Source organism: Microtus pennsylvanicus, chromosome 1, assembly GCF_037038515.1.
Source record: "Microtus pennsylvanicus isolate mMicPen1 chromosome 1, mMicPen1.hap1, whole genome shotgun sequence".
In the NCBI taxonomy this organism is placed as follows: Eukaryota; Metazoa; Chordata; class Mammalia; order Rodentia; family Cricetidae; genus Microtus; species Microtus pennsylvanicus.
Window position 1 is genome coordinate 154280428 of NC_134579.1, and position 19245 is coordinate 154299672.

The following is a 19245-nucleotide window of genomic DNA, read 5'->3' on the forward strand; positions in this document are numbered from 1 at the left end:
GATTTTTTGATGGGTTCATGGATTTGGTTTGCAAGTATTTTACTGAGTATTTTTTTACATCTATGTTCATTAGTGAGACTTGTCTGTACTTCTCTTTCTTGGTTGAGTATTTGTGTGGATTGGGTATCAGGGTATCTGTAGTTTCAAAAAAAGAGTTTGGCAATGTTTCTTTAGTTTCTATTCTGTGGAACACTTTGAGAAGTATTGGTATTAGCTCTTATTTGAAGTTCTCATAGAATTTGCACTGAAACCATTCTGTACTGGGATTATTCTTGGTTGGGAGGCATTTGATGACTGCAGAGACACATTTCATCTTGCTCAATATCCTTTATATCTATTTATCATACATTTCTCTCTCTCCTAAATTCTACTCCTCTAACACCCAGGATGCAATAGTATTCTCTTTTTTCCCCCCAAAATGGGCATTTTAGTTTCACCATCTGATAGCAATATTTCACTCTACTATAAGATTTCTCTGTTTTCATTTGCATGCAAAGTCCCACATTCACTCATTTATCAATAGAATTACTGATCATTTATTTCAAATGTTACTGGGCAATTGTGAAATAAAGGAAAACATTCCTTGTGCACTAATTGTCAAAATTGAATCTTATAAAGCAAGTGGCTGTGTGGATGATTATAGATCACAGTGTACAGAAAAGTAGTATACATGACACTGCTGTGCCTCATCATTGGAAGAAATGATGAGAATCATTAGCCATTCATACAGTTTGCACTGTATTGTATTAGGTGATTCTATACCAATATTGTAGTTGTCAGATACAATTTATGAAATGTGTGTTCAGGAAGATGTTTTCTCCCTTAACTTTTGAAGAGAATTTCTCTCTGGTCTTAACAAAATTATGTAGCACTTGGGGATGAAAATGCATCCCAGTAGGCTTGCACTGGAAGCCAAGATGGACAAGACCTCCACAGCCACCATTATCTTGCCCTTGGTGCTGTGGTAGACAGGGAGAAAGGTGATCCAGACACTGCAAAACAACAGCATGCTGAAGGTCAGCAACTTGGCATCATTGAATGTGTCAGGGAGATTCCTGGCCAAGAAAGCAACAATGAAGCTTGCAATTGCAAGGGAGCCATGGTATCCCAGGACACAGTAGAATGCAGTAACTGAGCCCTTGTTGCACACAATGATGATTTGGCTGTGCTCAGAGTGCACATATTTGTCAACAAAAGGAGGAGAAAATTGCAGCCAGATTGTACAGAGAATAATTTGAATGAGTGTACAGATGGCAATGATGTAGTTGGGAACACCAGAAACCAGAAAATACCTCATCCTTGTTCCAGGGGTTGTGACTTTGAAAGCAAACAGCACAGTTACTGTTTTGGCCAACACAGTAGAAACAGCCAGAGTAAATACAACTCCAAATGTGATTTGTTGCAGAACACAGGTAGCTGAGTTGGGATGCTCAATGAAAAGCAAGGCACACAGGAAACAGAAGATGAGGGAAATTAGCAAGATGTAGATGAGATTCTGGTTGTTGGCCTTGACAATGGGAGTGTCACGATGCTTCACAAATATCCCAAGAACCACAGTTGTGAATGCAGAGAAGAATAAGGCCATTAACGTGAGAACCATCCCTAAGGTGTCTTTGTAGTTCAGGAAGACCACAGCCTTTTGAATACACTGGTTCTGTTCTCTGTTTGCATACACGTTCTCTGGACACCTCACACAGTTGTCCACATCTGCTGGAGATAGAAAAGTATGATTAGGACAATGTTGGCCATTTATTGACAGACTATATTAATTAATTGTGTTGAATAAGCATTGCAATATCTGCATTCTTTGCTGATGATGTAGCTGAGAGACACTGCTGCATAGCAATACCTTCATTTCATAATATGCATTCATTATCTTTATGGGCAATGAAATAAAGCAATATGTTGTCTATTTAACTATGTGTTGATGACGCCCAGGAACTGCTCCAAGGGGCCCAGTAGGGGCGCATACAGACCACGCAGCTTCCTGTACCACGTGCTCACCACAGTGCCCACGTAGAACCCGCCAATGCCCACACTCAATACGCCACCAACATGCAACACGCCAGTGGTCACGGGGCCATGGGGGCGGGGATGGGGAGACACACATGAACATGCGTGACAGGGATGGGATCCAGGGCAGAGGCAGATGAGCACACGCATGACGGCGGCTGCTGGGTGGGCGGGGCCTCATCATGGTGGGGCCACACGGGGTTGGTCCGCAGAGCTGTCAATCATGGCCAAGCCCACCACTTGCTCCCAGCATCCTCGGTAGCCAGTTGGCCTGATGGGAAAAAATAGGGGCAGTGAGAACAGAGCACACACATGACAACATGTGTTGATTGATATCTTCCTGTGTCGTACATGTGACATGTAAACTTGCACTAAGTTGAACGCAGCTACACACATCACACATGCATCATGCAAGCCTAGAAAAGGTTGATTCCCAGATACGTGTGTCATATATGTGATGTGTAAACCTGTACATGCTACATCATGTATGCACCACACATGTACACAGAAACCTGCAGAGGATCCCATGTGTACACGCATCTGTGAATGCTGACTGACAGACACCTAGCTGTAAACACACACGTGTGCAGCTTAGTGTGAAAGAAAACCTAAAATGCACATGTGTGTGGCTGCTTTGTATGGAGACTCATGTGTGTTCCTGTCATATGTGACTTGGAAATGTAAATGTTAATGCGCTGTGACACACAGACACACATGTGCACAGACATGTGAAAGACCACCCTGTGTGAAATAATAACATAGTCACATGTTGATTCCTATGTACAGGCAATGTGTGTAACGTGCAGACCTCCATGTCCAACACAACTGCATGCAACCTCAGGAAATGTAGATACATGTACGTGGTCATACCTGCACGTGACACAACTATGTGTACACAGACACACACACTCATGCAATACACGCGCATATGTCAGCCTGACATGAAGGGGAGCGTAATATGTGCAGTTGTGTGGACTTGTGTGTCCTACATGTTACATGTGAACCTACAGGTGTCTGCATGCAAGTCGAACACAGCACGTGTATAACGTGTATTTTACATTTCATCGATGCACATATCTATGTCCATTACATGTATTATGTATCCATCAACATCCACACGTGTCCTGTGCTGCACATCAAGTGGTCTTGCCTGTCCATGTGATCTCCAGTGCACACACAGATGTGCACATGGTTACTCTGGGACTCACGCATGCATACACATGCATACGTGTGTACAATTACGACTATTTCACCTGCCAACCAGGATCCTGTCCACATGCATGCAATATACCACAACATCAATGCACACATGTATGATGTAGCGTATCATTGCTACACACGAGTCAAACACAGAAACACACATGTACACCAGACACATAACACACGTGACAAATGCCTACTGTTCAGGATCCCGTCCTTTTCCCCCTATCGCGTGCGTGTAGCCATGTTCCTCCATATCACACATGCAAAACCTCTCACTTTGTCACACGTGTGTGAACGTAAAACCATTCTTCCACACAGGCTTGCCAAACGATGGTATGTGCACACAGATGCACATGGGCTCATGCATAGACACGCAACCAAACACATGGACTCGCACACATAAGTATACACATAAAATGATGCCTCCTGTCCCCTGTATGGAAATCACACACTCTATACTTGTGCACTGCCATGTTCACACACACACACATGCTCACAAATACAATGTACATGCATGTACTAAAACAGACTCATCCTCACCAGCCCACAAGTGTGTCCGCATCGGACACTCACACACTTACCCTGACATCCGTGTTCAGTGACATCACCATGAGTGTGGCTCTAAGGCTCTGCCCATGTCACAGCGCGACAGCTGCGGGGAACACGGGATCAGGAATGACACAGGACATGGGAAGTCATGGGAGCCATGGAAACAGGAGTGGCATCACAGAACACGGGGAATGATGTCACACGGTGCCCCACCCCACCAGCACACGTGTGACATCAGATCCTGTGTCCGTGCCCATAAACTTATGGCACAGTGGATCCCAGGTCAACACACGTGAGCAGAACTCACTTGAGTCCACGAGGGGACTTCCCATGCTCACATGCGTGCAAACGCCATACAAACATGAGTCACGCACAGAGTATATTCGGTACATGGAAAACAACCTCACCACTGTACACACGTGAAATGCGGGGAAAAAAACTGATGGACACGTGGGGAATGGAAATAAGTGCTTTACACGGAGAGAACATGTGAGCAAGGTCAAGCGATCGGTTGCGTGTCATGAAAACATGCGGGAAACAAAAACAGAGAATTGAGTGATTTTAATACATGAACTGAATGAACATGGCGGAACATACAGATGAACCTGTGATAGGGAATTATTACAAACCAGGAGCTAACGACGCGTGCAGAAAACTCACGGAAAGTAAATGAACGGGTGCAGACTGTCGGAAGGCAGCTCCACGCAAACACACATGGAATGGATGAGATCCGGAAAATCAAAATCACCCATTGTTTTAGGAGCTGTGGGTTGCATTCTGCCACCCAGCTCCCGCCACCGGCTAGCTTTACCCGAAATAACAACACACAACCTGTATTCTTTTAAACACTGCGTGGCCCACTAGCTCTAGCTTCTTATGGGCTAATTCTCATATTTTGCCTAACCCATTTTTAGTAATCTGTGTAGCACCAGTCTTACCGGGAAAGATTCAGCATGTCTGACCAGGCGGCTTGCTTCATTGCGTCTGCCCGGGGGAGGGGAACATGGCCTCTGAGCTCACTTCCTCTTCCTCCCAGCATTCTGTTCTGTTTACTCCTCCCACCTATGTTTTAACCTATGAGAGCCAAGCAGTTTCTTTATTATAATTAACCAATGACCTTCCTCCATCAACCCATGACGAACACATAAAACATATGAACACATAAATTGTTCTGCGTGTCTAAACTGTGGGGAAAAAAACAGAAACAGCCACGTACACGCATGATGAATGTCCACATGCATAACAACCAGGCTAAAGCACGACTTGCACACTGGTCTGTATGTGGAAATAAACAACCAGGCTGAGTGTGTAAAACACATGAGAAAATGTGTGAATCTGTGAAGCATGTGAAAAAACAGACAGTGACACGTGTGGAACACAAGAACCTACGTCACCTGTGAGGAAGAATGACTGATATAACATGCAGTGATGTCATGCCATGGTCACAGTGATGTCACACAATGATTGTGATGATGTCGAGATGGCGATATTGCCCGATGACAGCACACGCACAGCCCGTGTGAATGAACACCTGGCGGTCACTTTTCACAGACAACACATGTCAGCACATGTGTTAGCCCGCCGCTCCCATTACAACAAAGGGGACTATTGGTCAAGGCATAGCATGCATGTTTCTGCAAATACACGTGTGCGCGCCCATGAATATGCAGTTATATGTGCACAGACATAGGCAAGGTAGGCTTAGGACTATGTAGAACACAAATGCATGTGCACACACACACACACATTACACACACATGTACGGGACAGAGTAGATGTCACGGAATGGTATGTGTCCACACATGTGTGCATGTGTGCTCCTGGTGAACGATATGTGCACACCCGGATGTACATGTGTGGAAAATAAAACCGAGAGTTAGTGTGGACATGCAAACACATACATATGCTCTACACATGTGGACACACGAATATGAGCAGGGTAGACACAGGTGATGGTGAACTGTGTGCGCCTGGCTGCAGGTACATGCGTGTGACCGCAGTGTATGTGTATTTATAAAGATGGCCCAGGCAGACACATACACTATCACATTAGGTGTGGCCTAAGTCAGTATCCTTTTAACATGTAGACACTATGTTCATAAATAAAATGGTGCATTTCACTCTAGTCCTCTTTTTCCCCATGTTCTGTGCCTGACTCCAGGCGTGTACCTCTCCATACACATAAAACACACGTTTATATCCTGATCACATATGAATATGAAGATGACATATTTACGCACAGCTGTAAAGATCCGGCCCAGAGCTGTTCTCACAAGTACACATGTTACGTGTACAGGCCGATCCTTTGCCTGTGCATGCGTGCACAACAAAAAAACACACATTTCATGTGTTATACGTACAACTCTAGGTCTGCATGATGTAGCCATACAGAAACACATATGTCTGCCACGGTCACAAACGTGGTGATGTTCGTACAGCCTCAGAGCTATACATGCAACATGCATGTAAAGTGACACACACATGTGTAAAGATAAAGATAAATGTTTCGTATTTTATTTTTTATTTACTTTTTAAGGATTGGTGTTGAGGATCTGTGAAGTTCTTAGCATGTATGTTAGTGAGCACATATGATGTGGATGATATATGCACACCAATTCTGTGTAGTTACAGACGTGGGTCTAGAGTCACACGTGTAAGCTTATGTATACATGTGTCTTTTCCCATGAACACTCTCACATTCATACCTAAAAACATTTTTAATATGTTTTTAATATATTTTTAATATGTTACATGCATAGTTCCAGGCCCATATCTCTGTGCACATGAAACTTATCACATGCTTATGTCACAGTTACACAGCTATACGCCTGTGGGCTCTGGGTTATGCATGGAATATGCGTGTAAAATGCACACACAGAAAACTAGAGGCCACGGGCTGCAGTCACGTGTGGAACAGGCGTTTACACGTGGATGCTACATAAAGATTCAGGCCGCAGCTGTGTGTGTGGTGTCAGGCGTGTGACATTTTATGTTAAGCACATATGGCACACGTTACATTTATACCATGAATAAACAGACACGGGCCCAGCGCTGTGCATACATGTATGTAAATGTATGTAAATGTGCTTTACGTAGATAAGGGTGATAATAGACGTGCATGGAAAACACCGCTCCCTTGCTCACATGCAAAGATAAGGTTATATGCACATGTGTGACTCAGGCCCACGGTTATGCAGAAAATGGGTATGTAAAATGCTAGAGTCTCAAACACACATGTGCATATATGTTCTGTGTATACATCCTGGTCTTCGTCTCCATAGGCACGCTCCATGTTCACACATAAAAACATGCTCTTCAGACACGACATGCGTGACTATGGGCCTGGATGCTTCTTACATATAAAACACAATTATGTCATGATTATACGGAGTGGCAGAGACATGAGCGCAGACCTGTGCACATACATTATACGTGCGTCCACATATGTTATATGTGTAAGCCTGGTCCTTTGTTTCCTGTGTACACTGTACGTTCAAAAATAAAAACACGCTTTTCACATGTCCTATGCATAACCGTCTACTTCATACATGTGAAACATGTTACGTACGTGCGTACCATAACTAAATAGCTGCACACCCAGGCCCAGGGTCACGCACGTGATACACACAGACAACATGAATCCGTATAAAGACGCAGGCCTGGAGCAATGCATGTGATATGCATGTGACACGGATTATTTTCAGCATGGGCACATGCTGCATTTATATCACAATCAGACATGAGCCAGGAACATATATCCTGAAACACACGTAAGGCCCAGAGCTGTGTGCATGACACGTAAGTTAGATATATGGATGTTTTTGTGTAGTAATCTGATAGACATGTATGTAGGAATGTGACACGAATAATAATCTAATGTTTAAGCAGCAATTTCATGCATAAGTGTGAAAGACCCCTACCTAGTAGCATTAAGTTAGCAGACCCCTACCTAGTAGCATTAAGTTAGCAGCAGCAATAACGAGCCCAGCCGCCCCCACCAGAACCCACAGCTGGCCGGCTCTCATGAGAAACATCCTGTCCGCTTGAGACCCTCAGGACCCTCTCCCTCTCAGGACCTGCAGCTAGCCGGCTCTAATGAGAACATCCCGTTTGCCTAGGGAAACAGGATGCCTATAGTCAGCACATGTGCCCAACTTAGAATATCAGCAATTCACAGGAGAAACAATTTCCCCTATGAAAGATCCCAGCTTAGCTGCTGTAACGTCATTTCACAAGGCTTTTGACGAACAATGTAAGTGCAGAGTGAGGTCAGGGTTCCTGGCTGCAAGGCAGGATATCTATATCTATAGAATCAATTAACAGGAAGTCTGTTGCCATACATCTGTGCTGGGAAAGGAAGAACCAAAAGGAAAATAGGATATCTGATCCCATACATCTGTTCTGGGAAAGGAAAAAACACCTATGCCCCTTGCTCCATTCCAACTGACCACTAACCATGCATTTGCTTCTGTAATCCGCTTCTGCTACCCTCTTTCCTATAAAAAGACCTTCCCCCAGTCTGCAGGTGCGCAAGTCCTCTGAAAGACTTGCTGCCCGCAGGTACCTGTGTTTACTCAATAAAACCTCTTGCTAATTGCATCCTGTGGCCTGGTCTCGGAGTGTCCTGGTTCTGGGGTCTTCATAAGAGAGGAAAGGTCCTCTCTGAGGATCTTTCAAGTGTACATACAATTTAACACGTGCAATCAGAATTTCATCCCTGTGATGACGTGCGGACACACGTGAGCTCTCACGGGTCTAGTATCAGTGAAAAATGAACATCATAAAATGGAAATAAAAAAACAAACAATACGGACTCAAAATAACTATGCTCCCTGCTAGGGGGCGGGACGAGGGAGGGAACCCAGGGTGATTGACAACTCCATGGAGAGACACACACACACACCCTGCCGGGCGCACTGGGCCAAATCCCAGAGAGGAAGAAAATTAAAAATTCAGCCGCAAAAAATAAGTAAATAAATAAAAAGCCGCGAGGGGATGAACGAAAGAAGGAGGTGAATGAATGAATGCAGCGGCCCCGGACCCTTCCCCTCCCCCCAGCCCCGCGGGGACTGCGTACTTGGCTGCTGTGTGCATGGAAGCCAAAAAGGAAAATTTAAATTAAAAAAAAAAACGAAATTAAAACTCAGATCGAACTCAGATCGAACGCGGACCCCGCGCGCGGACCCTCACACTCCCCGTCCCGCGGCAGCCGGGCAAGATCAGGGCGCCGCGCGCGGAGGAGGGGGGGAATTAAAACTTCATGAAAAAAATATAATTTTTACAGATCATCGAAATTAAAACAAAACAACGGAAATTTGAATTTAGATCTGAAATTTGAGACCCCGCCCCCCGTCCCCCGCCCAGTACCTAAGGCTTCGAACGCAAACACCGGATATAAATATATATATATATATCCGCAATAAATAAATTTCCGCGGCCAATGGCAGACACGGAGGCCTTGGCGATAGGGGTGGGGCGAGACTTCCGGGTAAGAGAGGGACTTTGCACGAGAACCGCCAAAGGGATTTTGAATGGGGGAAGGAGTACTTCCGGTCAGGCTCGGGGTTCCGGTCGTTTTCGGTCGCCTACGGTTGTCCTTGGTCACTTTCGGCGTAGGACGGAGAGCTCCCGTTTACTTCCGGTCCATCAAGGCGTGACCGCGTTCAATTCTATATTGTTCCGGGAAACACAGAAAAATAAGCATTGCGAAGCATTCTGGGAATTGTAGTTTCGACCGCGCTAACCGTCCGCGACCAGAGTGGGGCATCTGAAATGGGGAACACAAGGCCGTTTCCGGTGTCTAGCGGAAGTTATGTGGGAAAGCGCCGAGAATTCTGGGAGTTGTAGTTCACCAGAGATTACCGCGTACCAAGGACGGTGGGGCATAGGAAACCGGTCAAACGCGTTTCCGGTTTATACTAGAAAGTAGTTGGGCAAACCGCCGAGCCCTCTGGGAGACGTGGCTCACATGGGACTCTGGTTCACGGTCACGGCGGAACTTTACAAACTTGGCAGAAACGCCGAGCATTCTGGGAGATGTAGTTTAGCGCGAAACCCCGCCCACCGATCGACAACGGGTGGGGGGGGATCGTTAATAAGGCAGCCACGGGCGTTTTCGGTTATGTACCGAAAGTTTTGTAGAACACCGCCGAGGCTTCTGGGAGATGTAGTTCACCTGGGAACCCGGTCAACGAACACGGCTCGCCCGCGAAACCGGCTAAGTAGTGAATACTTTCGGTTATACCGGCGTTCGGATTGACAGCTAATGACACCGGAAATAGGTCAAGGAAGACCGCCGGGCATGCTGGGAGATGTAGTTCTCAATGGGACCCTTAAAATGGTCAAAGACGCCTTGAACAAGAAGTCTGGGTGACCGGAAGTGAGATCCAGGGGCCGCAGTGCATGCTAGGAGATGTAGTTCTCCCTGGGAGGCCCACACGGGATGCCGTCCTGCACAGCACTTACATTGGGAATCGGAAAAATGTACTTGACTGCTGGAAGTGAGATTCCCGGCGACGCAGTGCATACTGGGAGATGTAGTTTACTCTGGGAGGCCCAAATTGGGTCTCCAGACTGCATTCCCGTAATGCACTGGTTTATACTGGGAATCAGGACGCATTGACAGCCGGAAGTGAGGAGTAGCCCCGTCGTGCATGCTGGGAGATGTAGTTCAACGTGAGAGACCCACAGCCCTACTTCATACTGGGAATCAGAGGCATGTGAATCCCCGCCAGAAGTGAGATAACAAAATCACAGTGCATCCTGGGAGATGTAGTTCACCTCGGAGCACCCACAATTTATTTCAGGGCTCTACTGGCTTATACTGGGAATCAGGAAAAAAATTGCTTGACAGCCAGAAGTAATGAGTAGGGAGCCGCAGTGAATGCTGGGAGATGTAGTTCAGTCTGCGAGGCGTCATACTGTGCATAAGAACCCCACAGTAATGTGACACTCACATACCAGAAACTCACATGTGACATCATAATACTTGAGACTCACATGTGACGTTTTACTAAAAATGCACAGACCCAGAAATTTTCCCTCTTCCCAGCATGCACTGTGAGCTCCTTCTTTCATCATGGCTGCCAGGGTCACAGCAGGTTCACGTGGGGGTCACAGGGTCATGTAAGAGCCTCCATCCATCAAGAAGGTAGCCCGCCCACCCTCACCAGGTCCCTGTCCCTCGGGCCCTGGCAGGGGAGCCTGGGAGACCCCAAGGCTGGGTCAGGTGCCACGCCCTTCCCGTGATGCTCCAGGACCAGGGCCACTTCAGCAGGGTCAGTGGGGTCAATGACTTCGGGCTTCGGGGGCGGAGACACGTCCTGTGCAATCCAGGCCTGGGGGGGGGGGGGCAGAAGTGAGGGGCGGGGCCCGGACTCAGCCTGAGCATGGCTAAGGGCGAGGGTGGGGTCGGTTAGAGGCCAAGCCTGGAGGGCCGGGGTGAGGGGCGTGGCTAAGAGCAAGATTGGGGTTTAAGGGCAGGGCCTGGAGTGAGGGGTGGGGCCGAGAATGAGGGGCGGGGCCAGAACTGAGGGGCGGGAACCAATATTGGTCCAAAGTCAGAGAGGAAGTGGAAGGGTGAGGGACAGGAAGCGGGTCCCTGACTGACAGGAAGTGGCTGGGCGGTACCTGGAAGTTCCCACCATGTCGCTCAAACAGTCCTTGGAAGCCACCCCTGGGGTCTGGGACCCAGGGAAGGAGGCCGCGCTTGACCCTGGGGGTAGAGCCAGAAGTGATGTCATCGCGGCCTCCAGCAGGGAGCCTGAGATTTTGTTTCCCTGTCCCGTTCCTGGCCACGCCCAACCCGCCTGGGCCCCGCCCCACCTCCACAGTGCCAGGAGCAGCAGCAGTGATGTCAGCAGGGTCACGAGACCACAGGCGACCTGGAGCTTTGGGAAGCCGGAATAGGATGGAGCCTGGCAGGAGCCTGCGGGCGGAGCCTCAGGGTCATGGGTCATGTGTAGTCAGTTGCCAGGGCCCGCTCCATGACGTCACCCACGTCCAGCCCCAAACCCTTGACATTGCCAGCCAGGCCCCGCCCCGTGACATCACCCACCATTCCCTGCACCCATGGCGTCACCAGCCCTCCATTGTGTCATGGGACTCCAATCGCTAGGCTGCACTTCGCTGCCATAGAATGATTCTCGCGGGAACGCCCGGACCCTGAAGACGAGGCAGGCGCTGCGGTCGACTCCGCCCACGGTGACGTCACAGGAGGGCGCTGGGGCGGAGGCCTGCAAGACGGGGACAGGAAGTCTTTGGGCGTAACCCCGGTGAACATATGGAAGCAGGAAATACAAGGCAACAATCCAGTGCTGTCACTGGAAGTCTGCGCATAGGACCCTGATGACGTCACCTCCACCCCCACTGCATGCTGGGACCATGACGTCACCCAACGCCCTACCGGTTGCAAGCTGGGACCTGATAATGTCACCCCTGCCCCAGTGGATGCTGGGACCCAATGATGTTGCTGCTCACCACCCAGTCCGTGTCCCCTATCCCACGGTGCTGGATGACGTAATCGAGGCCGACATGGGGGAGGCCAGGACATGTGACACGGATGGCATCCTCCAGCCAATGGAGAGTGACTTTGTCGGGAGGGCGGGGCTTCACTATGGGGGGGGGAGAGAGAGTGCGCACACAAGCGAGAGAGCTGTCAATCATTACTCAAGAACAAGTCCCCGCCCCCATCCCTGTCACTCACGGACAAACACCGCCCTCCCTCCCTGTCACTCACGGAAGGCCGAGGCCAGCCCCTTCCGATGGAACACAGGTTCCGCCCCCCGACGCACGTCAATCTCCAAGGGACGTCCGCTGCGCACGGGGAGGACGCAGCCGGAAGTGAGGCCGTTGGACAGGAAGTACCGGGGGCAGGGCTGCAGGGGCTCTGGAATGTAGCTGCAGGGAGAGATGGGGGCGGGGCTTAGTGGGCCGGCTCTGATGGGCGTGGTCAGAGGTGGGGCGGAACCTGTGTGGTGGGCGTGGTCGGGGAGGGGCGGGGCCCCGGTCGATGTCACTCACCGCCATGCCAGGCTCAGATTCGCCCCCGCATGCTCGGCCGGGTCCCACGTGACCTCCACGTCGCGCAGGTCGCGGCAGACGACGGTGACGTCTTCTGGGGGGCGGGGACGGGTTACTTCAGCGACGGGGACAGACTACCGCCCCGAGGCTGCGCTCCCGGCATGTCAGTCTGGGCTCCCGGGGCGGGACTTCCCATTTGTAAATTCCGCCTGTCAATCTGGACCCGGGGACGGGACTTCCGGTCCCCGGCCTTGTCCGCCTCCTGCGCCTGATCCGATCCCGGAAGTGGGCACCCCGCGTCCGCTCCCCCTCGGACGTCACCGCGACCCCCGGGCCTGGGCCCCACTTGACCCCGCGACCTCCCGGGGACCCCGCCCCCCCTCACTCACCCGCGCTCTCCCAGATCCGGAGCTGCAGCAGGAGGATGACGGCGATGGACGCGGCGGGGCTGGGCATGGCGGTGACCGAGCACCGAACACCGATGGAACCAAGCACCCAGCGAACTGAGCACCGAGGGAACCCAGCACCGCGGGGACCGAGTACACCAGGTACTAAGCACCGGCCACCCCGGGAACTTAGTACATAGCACTGCGGGGACTCAGCACCGTGCACCTAGCAAACTGAGCACCGAGCACCCGGGTACTAAGCACTGAACACCGCGGGGACCAAGCACCCCGGGTACTAAAGACCAAGCACAGCTGGGACCGAACACCCCAGGTACTAAACACCGAGCACCGCGGGGACTGAGCGCGGTCTCCCCACCCGGCCCTGGCATTTTGGGGAAGTCAAGGAAGGAAGTGCGCCTGCGCGGGGGCGATGGGGATCTCAGCTGAGTCAGCGATGGGGGTCAGATATGGGGTGGGGGTGCTAGTGATCCGGGTGCTGGGTACAGGGTGATTCGGGTGCTGAGTGCTGGGTGTTGGGTGATCCTGGTCCTGAGTGCTGGGTGCTATGTGCTGTGTGATACGGGTGCTGGGTGATGTGAGTGCTGAGTCTTGGGTGCTGGGTGCTGTGCTCAGTCCGCCCACAGTGCATCCTGGGAGGGGGAATCCCAGGCCTCATGGCAGCCCCCCCCATGATTGACAGGTGCTGTGCCCATTACGTCATCCACAGCCTCCAACCACGTGACCCCAGTGATGTCAAATATCCCCGGTGATTGACAGGAGGCGGGACTGCACCATGGCCACTTCCTGTCTGCACCAGAGACCGCCCACGATGATGGGGGCTTCACTGTCAATCAAGCCAGGTACCCGCCCCCAGCTGTCAATCACCCTGTGCCCTGCCCACTTCCCCATTTCCAGCTGTCCATCACCCGCCTGTCAATCACTCAGTTCCTCTCCCAGAATAGGAAGTGCAGTCGATGGCCACCGGGTGAGGAGCGGGGAGCTGGGGGGTGCTGGGCTGAGTCCTCCTGGGTGCTGGGTGCTAGGCTGAGTCCTTCCTGGTGCTGGGTGCTGGGCTGAGTCCTCCCGGGTGCTTGGTGCTGAGCTGAGTCCTCCCAGGTGCTAGGTTGAGTCCCCAGATGCTGTTCTGTCTCTCAAAGTGTTGTGCTGTGTTCTCCCGAGTGCTGGTTGTTTGGCTGAGTCCTTCCGAATGCTGGGTGGTGGGCTGAGTTATCCTGAGTGCTGTGCTAAGTCTTCCTGGGTACTGGGTGCTCTGTCTTCCCGGGTGCTGAGTGCTGTGCTGAGTCTTCCTGGATACTTGGCTGAGCTCTTCTGGGTGCTAGGTTGAGTCCTGTGCTGTCTCTCAAGGTGCTATGCTGAGTTCTCTCGTGTTCTGGGCTGAATTCCCAGGTGCTATACTTAGTGTAAAGGTGCCGTGCTGAGTCCTCCTGAGTGCTGTCCTGAATCTTCTCAGGGGGTGGGTGCTGTGCTGAGTCCTCCCATGTGGTTTATTTATTATGTATACAATGTTCTGTCTGCGTGTATGTCTGCAGGACAGAAGAGGGCACCAGACCTCATTACAGATGGTTGTGAGCCACCATGTGGTTGCTGGGAATTGAACTCAGGACCTTTGGAAGAGCAGGCAATGCTCTTAACCGCTGAGCCATCTCTCCAGCCCCCTGCATTGAGTTTTCCCAGGTACTGGATCCCAGGCTAAGTCCTCTAAGATGCTGGGTACTGTGCTGAGTACCTGGGTACTGTGTTCTGTACTCCTAGGGTCAGCGGGCTGCGCTGAGTGCCCGGGTGATTGACAGCTGACACCATCATGCTTCTGCCTTCTGATTGACAGGTGACCGCCCGGCCAAGCCCTCCAAGCGAGGCCCCGCCCCTAGCCGCCATGTTGCTCCTGCTCTTCGCTGCCCTGACCCTCGGTTCTCTACCCGCGGAGGCGGGACATCCGGTTGACTACAAGCTGACTTGGCCCCGCCCGGTGACAGACGACCCCACACCAGAAGTCCCGCCCCCTCCCACGCCCTCTGCCCTGAACCTGACCTTCGACCCTGGCACCTGGACGCTGACCTGGCTCTGCTCCCATGACATCACGGTGACGTCATGCTACGTGAACTTCACCCTGCACGGGAGGCCGACAAGACGCAGGATGCAGGTGGGGATGGGGCTCATGAGGACGTCATCCCTTCCGGGAGGGGGAGGGGCCCCCAGTGACATCATCCCTCTCCTGAGCTTTGGGGATTCCCAATGACGTCATCCCTACCCGGGGTTGCGGGGGTTTCTGATGATGTCACCCATATCTGGGGTTGGGAACTCCTGATGACATCATCGCTGACGTCAGGAGGGGTTCTCCTATAACGTCATCTCCCCCCAGAATACTCTTGGGTGCCGCTGCCAGTTCAGGGCCCTGACCCTGCACCTCGGGGTCACGCTGGGCGTCAACGCCACAGCAGGCAACGTCACCATCCACGAGAGGCTGGACTACATCTTCCCAGGTGTGGGGGCGGGACTTCCGCGTGTGGGCGGGACACGCCAATCACCCCATTTTCCGCCCCTCTTGAGTGTCCCCGGGGGCGGGGCTTCCTCCCTGCGCGCAATGACGTCAAACCTCCCCCCAGGGCCCCCAGGGTCCGAGGCGGTCAATGTCTCCTGCGAGATCCATGACGCGGCTGCCATGACGTGCACCTGGGAGGCAGGCCCTGCTGCACCTCCGGACGCTCGCTACTTCCTTGTCCTGCGCAACACCACGTGAGCCTGGGGTGACGTCACAGGCGGGGAGGGGAGTGGTGGGGGGCCTTGGTGACATCCTAGATCAGCGGCGTGACAATGTAGGTTTCCACACGATGACGTCATAGGTAGGGGAGGGGTGGCATCGCCACAGTAACCCTTGCCCCACCCTCCAGGGGCCACAAGCTGCCCGGATGTCCCAGCGGCCCCACCCCCTCTGGCTGCCATATCGATGACCTCACAGGGCTGCCTGACCGGCTTCATGTGACCGTAGCCGGATGGAGCCAGTCGGGCGGTGCCTTGAAGGCCTATGACGTCATCCTGAATACCAAGGCCATCGGTGGGTGACATGGCTGGGGGCGGAGCTTCCCGGTGTGTGGGCGGGGCTGGGTGTGATTGGCTGGCGTCTGAAGGGCAGGATTTCCTGTTTGGGACCTGAATTAACTGACAGCTGAGAGGCGGGACTTCCTGTTTGGTATTATGATTAGCTTTGCCTGACAGCTGAAGGGCGGGACTTTCTGCCTGTGGGCGGGGCCTCCCTCACCACTGGCCCCTCCCCCAGAGCGACTGTCCCCGCCCCGCAACATCACCGGAAGCTGCAATGCCTCGCACTGCGCAGTCTCCTGGGTTCCGCCCCGCACCTGGGCCACCATGGGCTTCGCTGACTTCCGCTATGAGCTCGACCTGCGCAGCACAGTGCGTGCGCCGCAGGGGATGCTGGGAAATGGCGGGGGGGGGGGGGGGGGGGGGGGGATTTTGCTCTGACCCCACTTTCTGTTCCGTGGGGGCGAGACTTCCTGTTGTTCTGGTCACACTTCCTGTCGTTGTAACCCCACTTTCTGTCTTCTAGGACACGGACCCGGACACCACGGTGAGCCGACCCCGCAGTGATGCCCCCCAGCCCCCACCGACCCCGGAAGTCCCGGCCCTGACCTGACCCCCCCCCAGGTCACCGTCTCCAGCCGACCCGAAAACCGGTTCGAGTTCCCAAGCCCGGAGCCGCGAGAGGGTCACGTGGTCAGGGTGCGTGTGGGAGATGTGCGCAGCGATCGGTGGAGTGCGTGGAGTCCGCCAGTGAAGTTCGGTGTGTCCCGCCCCTTCCTGTTCGGGTCCCACCCTTTTGTGAGCATGAGCCCCGCCTTTTCCTGCCCCATTCCCATCCTTCCCGATTAAGCCCCGCCCCTTCCTATATGACTCCGATCCCTCCTGCCTTCAACCCTGCCACTACCTCTCCACGCCCCACGCCTGCAGGCGCTGACCGCCCAGAAGTCCCCCGCCTGCCTGTCTACATCATCGCTATGGCCGTGACCCTGACCTGTGTCCTGGGCCTCGCGCTCGCCTGGAGGAGGTGAGTGGGTGCCGCCCTGGCCCAAGATGGACGCTGTGGCCTCAACATTGCCAGCCTGACCAACCATGACTGTCACGGCTGCTCTGGCCCAAGATGGCTGACATGGCCTCAACATGTCTGCCCTGACCGAACATAGCCGAACAGGGCCGCCATGACTTCAATTTGGCTGCCCTGACCCAACATGGCCACCTTGAGCCAAGATGTCTTCAGTGGCCTGACATTGGCCGTCTTCACCCCCAACCCCAGGTTCATCTGGCACCGCCTCCTCCCCCGCATTCCCGACATCCGGGACAAAGTCAGCGACAACGCTTTGGTCAATCCCCAGGTCAGAGATCAGGGATTGCAGGGTAGGGCCGGGCCTGTCCGTGACCCCTACTGACCCTCCACACCCCACCAGACCCTCAGGAAGGACCTGGCCCTGTAGGAAGTCCCGCCCACGGGGACCTGGAACACAGATGAAGCCCCCCCTGCCAACCCGGAAGTAACCTAACCCAGAGATGTTGACCAGGAAGCGATTCATTCTTCCTGGTGTTTTCATTAAGAAATAAACCTGAGCCTGGCAATGATGTCCCTGTTGCATGTGAAATCACCTGTCAGTCACCCCGGGGAGGCGGGACTTCCGGGATCCTCACACTCTGCTCTAGATTCCTAGAAAGAGGAAAAAAGTCCATGATGTCATCAGCACCTCTGCTGTCAATCACACAGAAGCCCAACCTGTGGAATGAACTGATTAACTCCCGGAAGTCCCACCCTAGCCCCCTGATTGCTAGTCTCCCAGAAGTCCCGCCTCCTGCCTGGTGACTGACTCCCCATAGTCGCAGTGATCACCATGACCTGGTTTGGTGCCCACCACTCTCAGGCCCAGGATTCCAGGGAACTTCCGGCGGAGGCGGGGCCGCATGGCTGTCAGTCACTCCATACTTCCGGTGATGGGTGGTGACATCATCCCAAGTCAGTGACATCTGCTTGACCCCCTTCTCAGACCCGAGCTCCCCTGGCTCACTCCCAGCATGCCTTCCGACCCTGGCCCCCTGATAATGACGTCACCCCGCTCTGACCACACCCCCTACCCACTCACTCCCATCATGCCTTGTGTCCCCAGCATCAGCTCCAGAAGTTACTCAACCCAGGGCGGCCCAGGGATCCCAAGCCTTAGTCACGGCCACAAGGGGAGGGGGAGCAGTGCAGATCTCGGGAGAGTTGGGGGCCACAACCCCCGTGACCCCTGACACTATGACCCTGACCCCTCACCATCCACTGTCAGGTGCCTGCTCTCCTGGGAGACGGGAGTGATGATGTCATCGCTCACGCAGCCCCGCCCCCCCTCCCTGCTGATCTGGTGGGGGAGCACATAGGAATTGTGGGAATTCCAGCGGGGGCAGGGAGACTGAGGTGAGCGCCATGGTCGGCCTGGGGCTGCTGCTGAAGTTGGCACCCCTGGCCTGCGTAGTTTCTCAGGAAATTCTGGATCAACCTACCCCAGGACCCAGCAGTACCACTCTTGGGAAAATGCCCAAGAGATGCCCTATCATATGACAAAAGTATATGCTCAACTATGTTCATAGCAGCATTGTTTGTAATAGCCAGAACCTGGAAACAACCTAGATGCCCTTCAATGGAAGAATGGATGAAGAAAGTATGGAATATATACACATTAGAGTACTACGCTGCGGTAAAAAACAATGACTTCTTGAATTTGCATGCACATGGATGGAAGTAGAAAACACTATCCTGAGTGAGCTAACCCAGACACAAAAATACTAATATGATATGTACTCACTCATTAGTGGATTTTAGCTATAAAACAAAGGACATTGAGCCTATAGCTTGCAATTCTAGAGAACCTAAGTAATAAGGTGAACCCAAAGAAAAATATATATCGATCCTCCTGGAAGTTGGAAGCAGGCAAGATCGCCAGGCCAAAGTTGGGAACATGAGGGTCGGGGTGGGATGGAGGGAGAAGGGGAAGGTGGGGAGAGCTTGGGGGAGTGG

General features: G+C 52.6%; 3 protein-coding genes and 1 long non-coding RNA gene across 12 annotated transcripts in view; 2 read left to right on the plus strand and 2 right to left on the minus strand.

Annotated features, from left to right (window-relative positions):
- Positions 1-512: 512 nt before the first annotated feature.
- On the minus strand, positions 513-9436 carry LOC142832523 (vomeronasal type-2 receptor 116-like). 4 transcript variants are annotated; one of them, XM_075943046.1, is made up of 5 exons: positions 9313-9436; positions 4704-4839; positions 3798-3868; positions 2109-2284; positions 513-1707 (listed from the first exon to the last, which is right to left on the minus strand). In XM_075943046.1, exons 4-5 carry the CDS (start codon positions 2161-2163, stop codon positions 803-805), a joined length of 960 nt encoding a protein of 319 aa, XP_075799161.1. In that variant the 5' UTR covers positions 2164-2284; positions 3798-3868; positions 4704-4839; positions 9313-9436; the 3' UTR covers positions 513-802. The 4 variants fall into 4 exon arrangements, with proteins under 4 accessions (XP_075799161.1, XP_075799153.1, XP_075799176.1 ...); XM_075943038.1 differs by having other exon boundaries at positions 9133-9419; XM_075943061.1 differs by lacking the exons at positions 2109-2284; positions 3798-3868 and having other exon boundaries at positions 4704-9419.
- A 1099-nt stretch (positions 9437-10535) lies between these two features.
- Positions 10536-13304, minus strand: LOC142832502 (cytokine receptor-like factor 2). Of its 6 annotated transcripts, none has more exons than XM_075942995.1 (8): positions 13176-13304; positions 12787-12880; positions 12503-12663; positions 12244-12377; positions 11846-11999; positions 11590-11692; positions 11395-11479; positions 10536-11102 (listed from the first exon to the last, which is right to left on the minus strand). In XM_075942995.1, exons 1-8 carry the CDS (start codon positions 13240-13242, stop codon positions 10908-10910), a joined length of 993 nt encoding a protein of 330 aa, XP_075799110.1. In that variant the 5' UTR covers positions 13243-13304; the 3' UTR covers positions 10536-10907. The 6 variants fall into 6 exon arrangements, with proteins under 6 accessions (XP_075799110.1, XP_075799094.1, XP_075799102.1 ...); XM_075942979.1 differs by having other exon boundaries at positions 11822-11999; XM_075942987.1 differs by having other exon boundaries at positions 11822-11999; positions 12787-12877; positions 13176-13257.
- LOC142832547 (uncharacterized) overlaps positions 13197-19245 on the plus strand; it is a 58593-nt gene continuing 52544 nt past the window's right edge. Inside the window, exons 1-2 of the long non-coding RNA XR_012907239.1 lie at positions 13197-13334; positions 13873-14032. This is a non-coding gene — a long non-coding RNA (uncharacterized LOC142832547). The remainder of the gene's footprint in view (positions 13335-13872; positions 14033-19245) is intronic.
- Positions 14042-17819, plus strand: Csf2ra (colony stimulating factor 2 receptor subunit alpha). The gene is made up of 11 exons (XM_075942968.1): positions 14042-14157; positions 15019-15333; positions 15553-15673; positions 15797-15926; positions 16082-16245; positions 16468-16601; positions 16756-16776; positions 16854-16989; positions 17157-17253; positions 17500-17578; positions 17651-17819. The coding sequence occupies exons 2-11, from the start codon at positions 15067-15069 to the stop codon at positions 17675-17677; spliced, it is 1176 nt and encodes a 391-aa protein (XP_075799083.1). The 5' UTR covers positions 14042-14157; positions 15019-15066; the 3' UTR covers positions 17678-17819.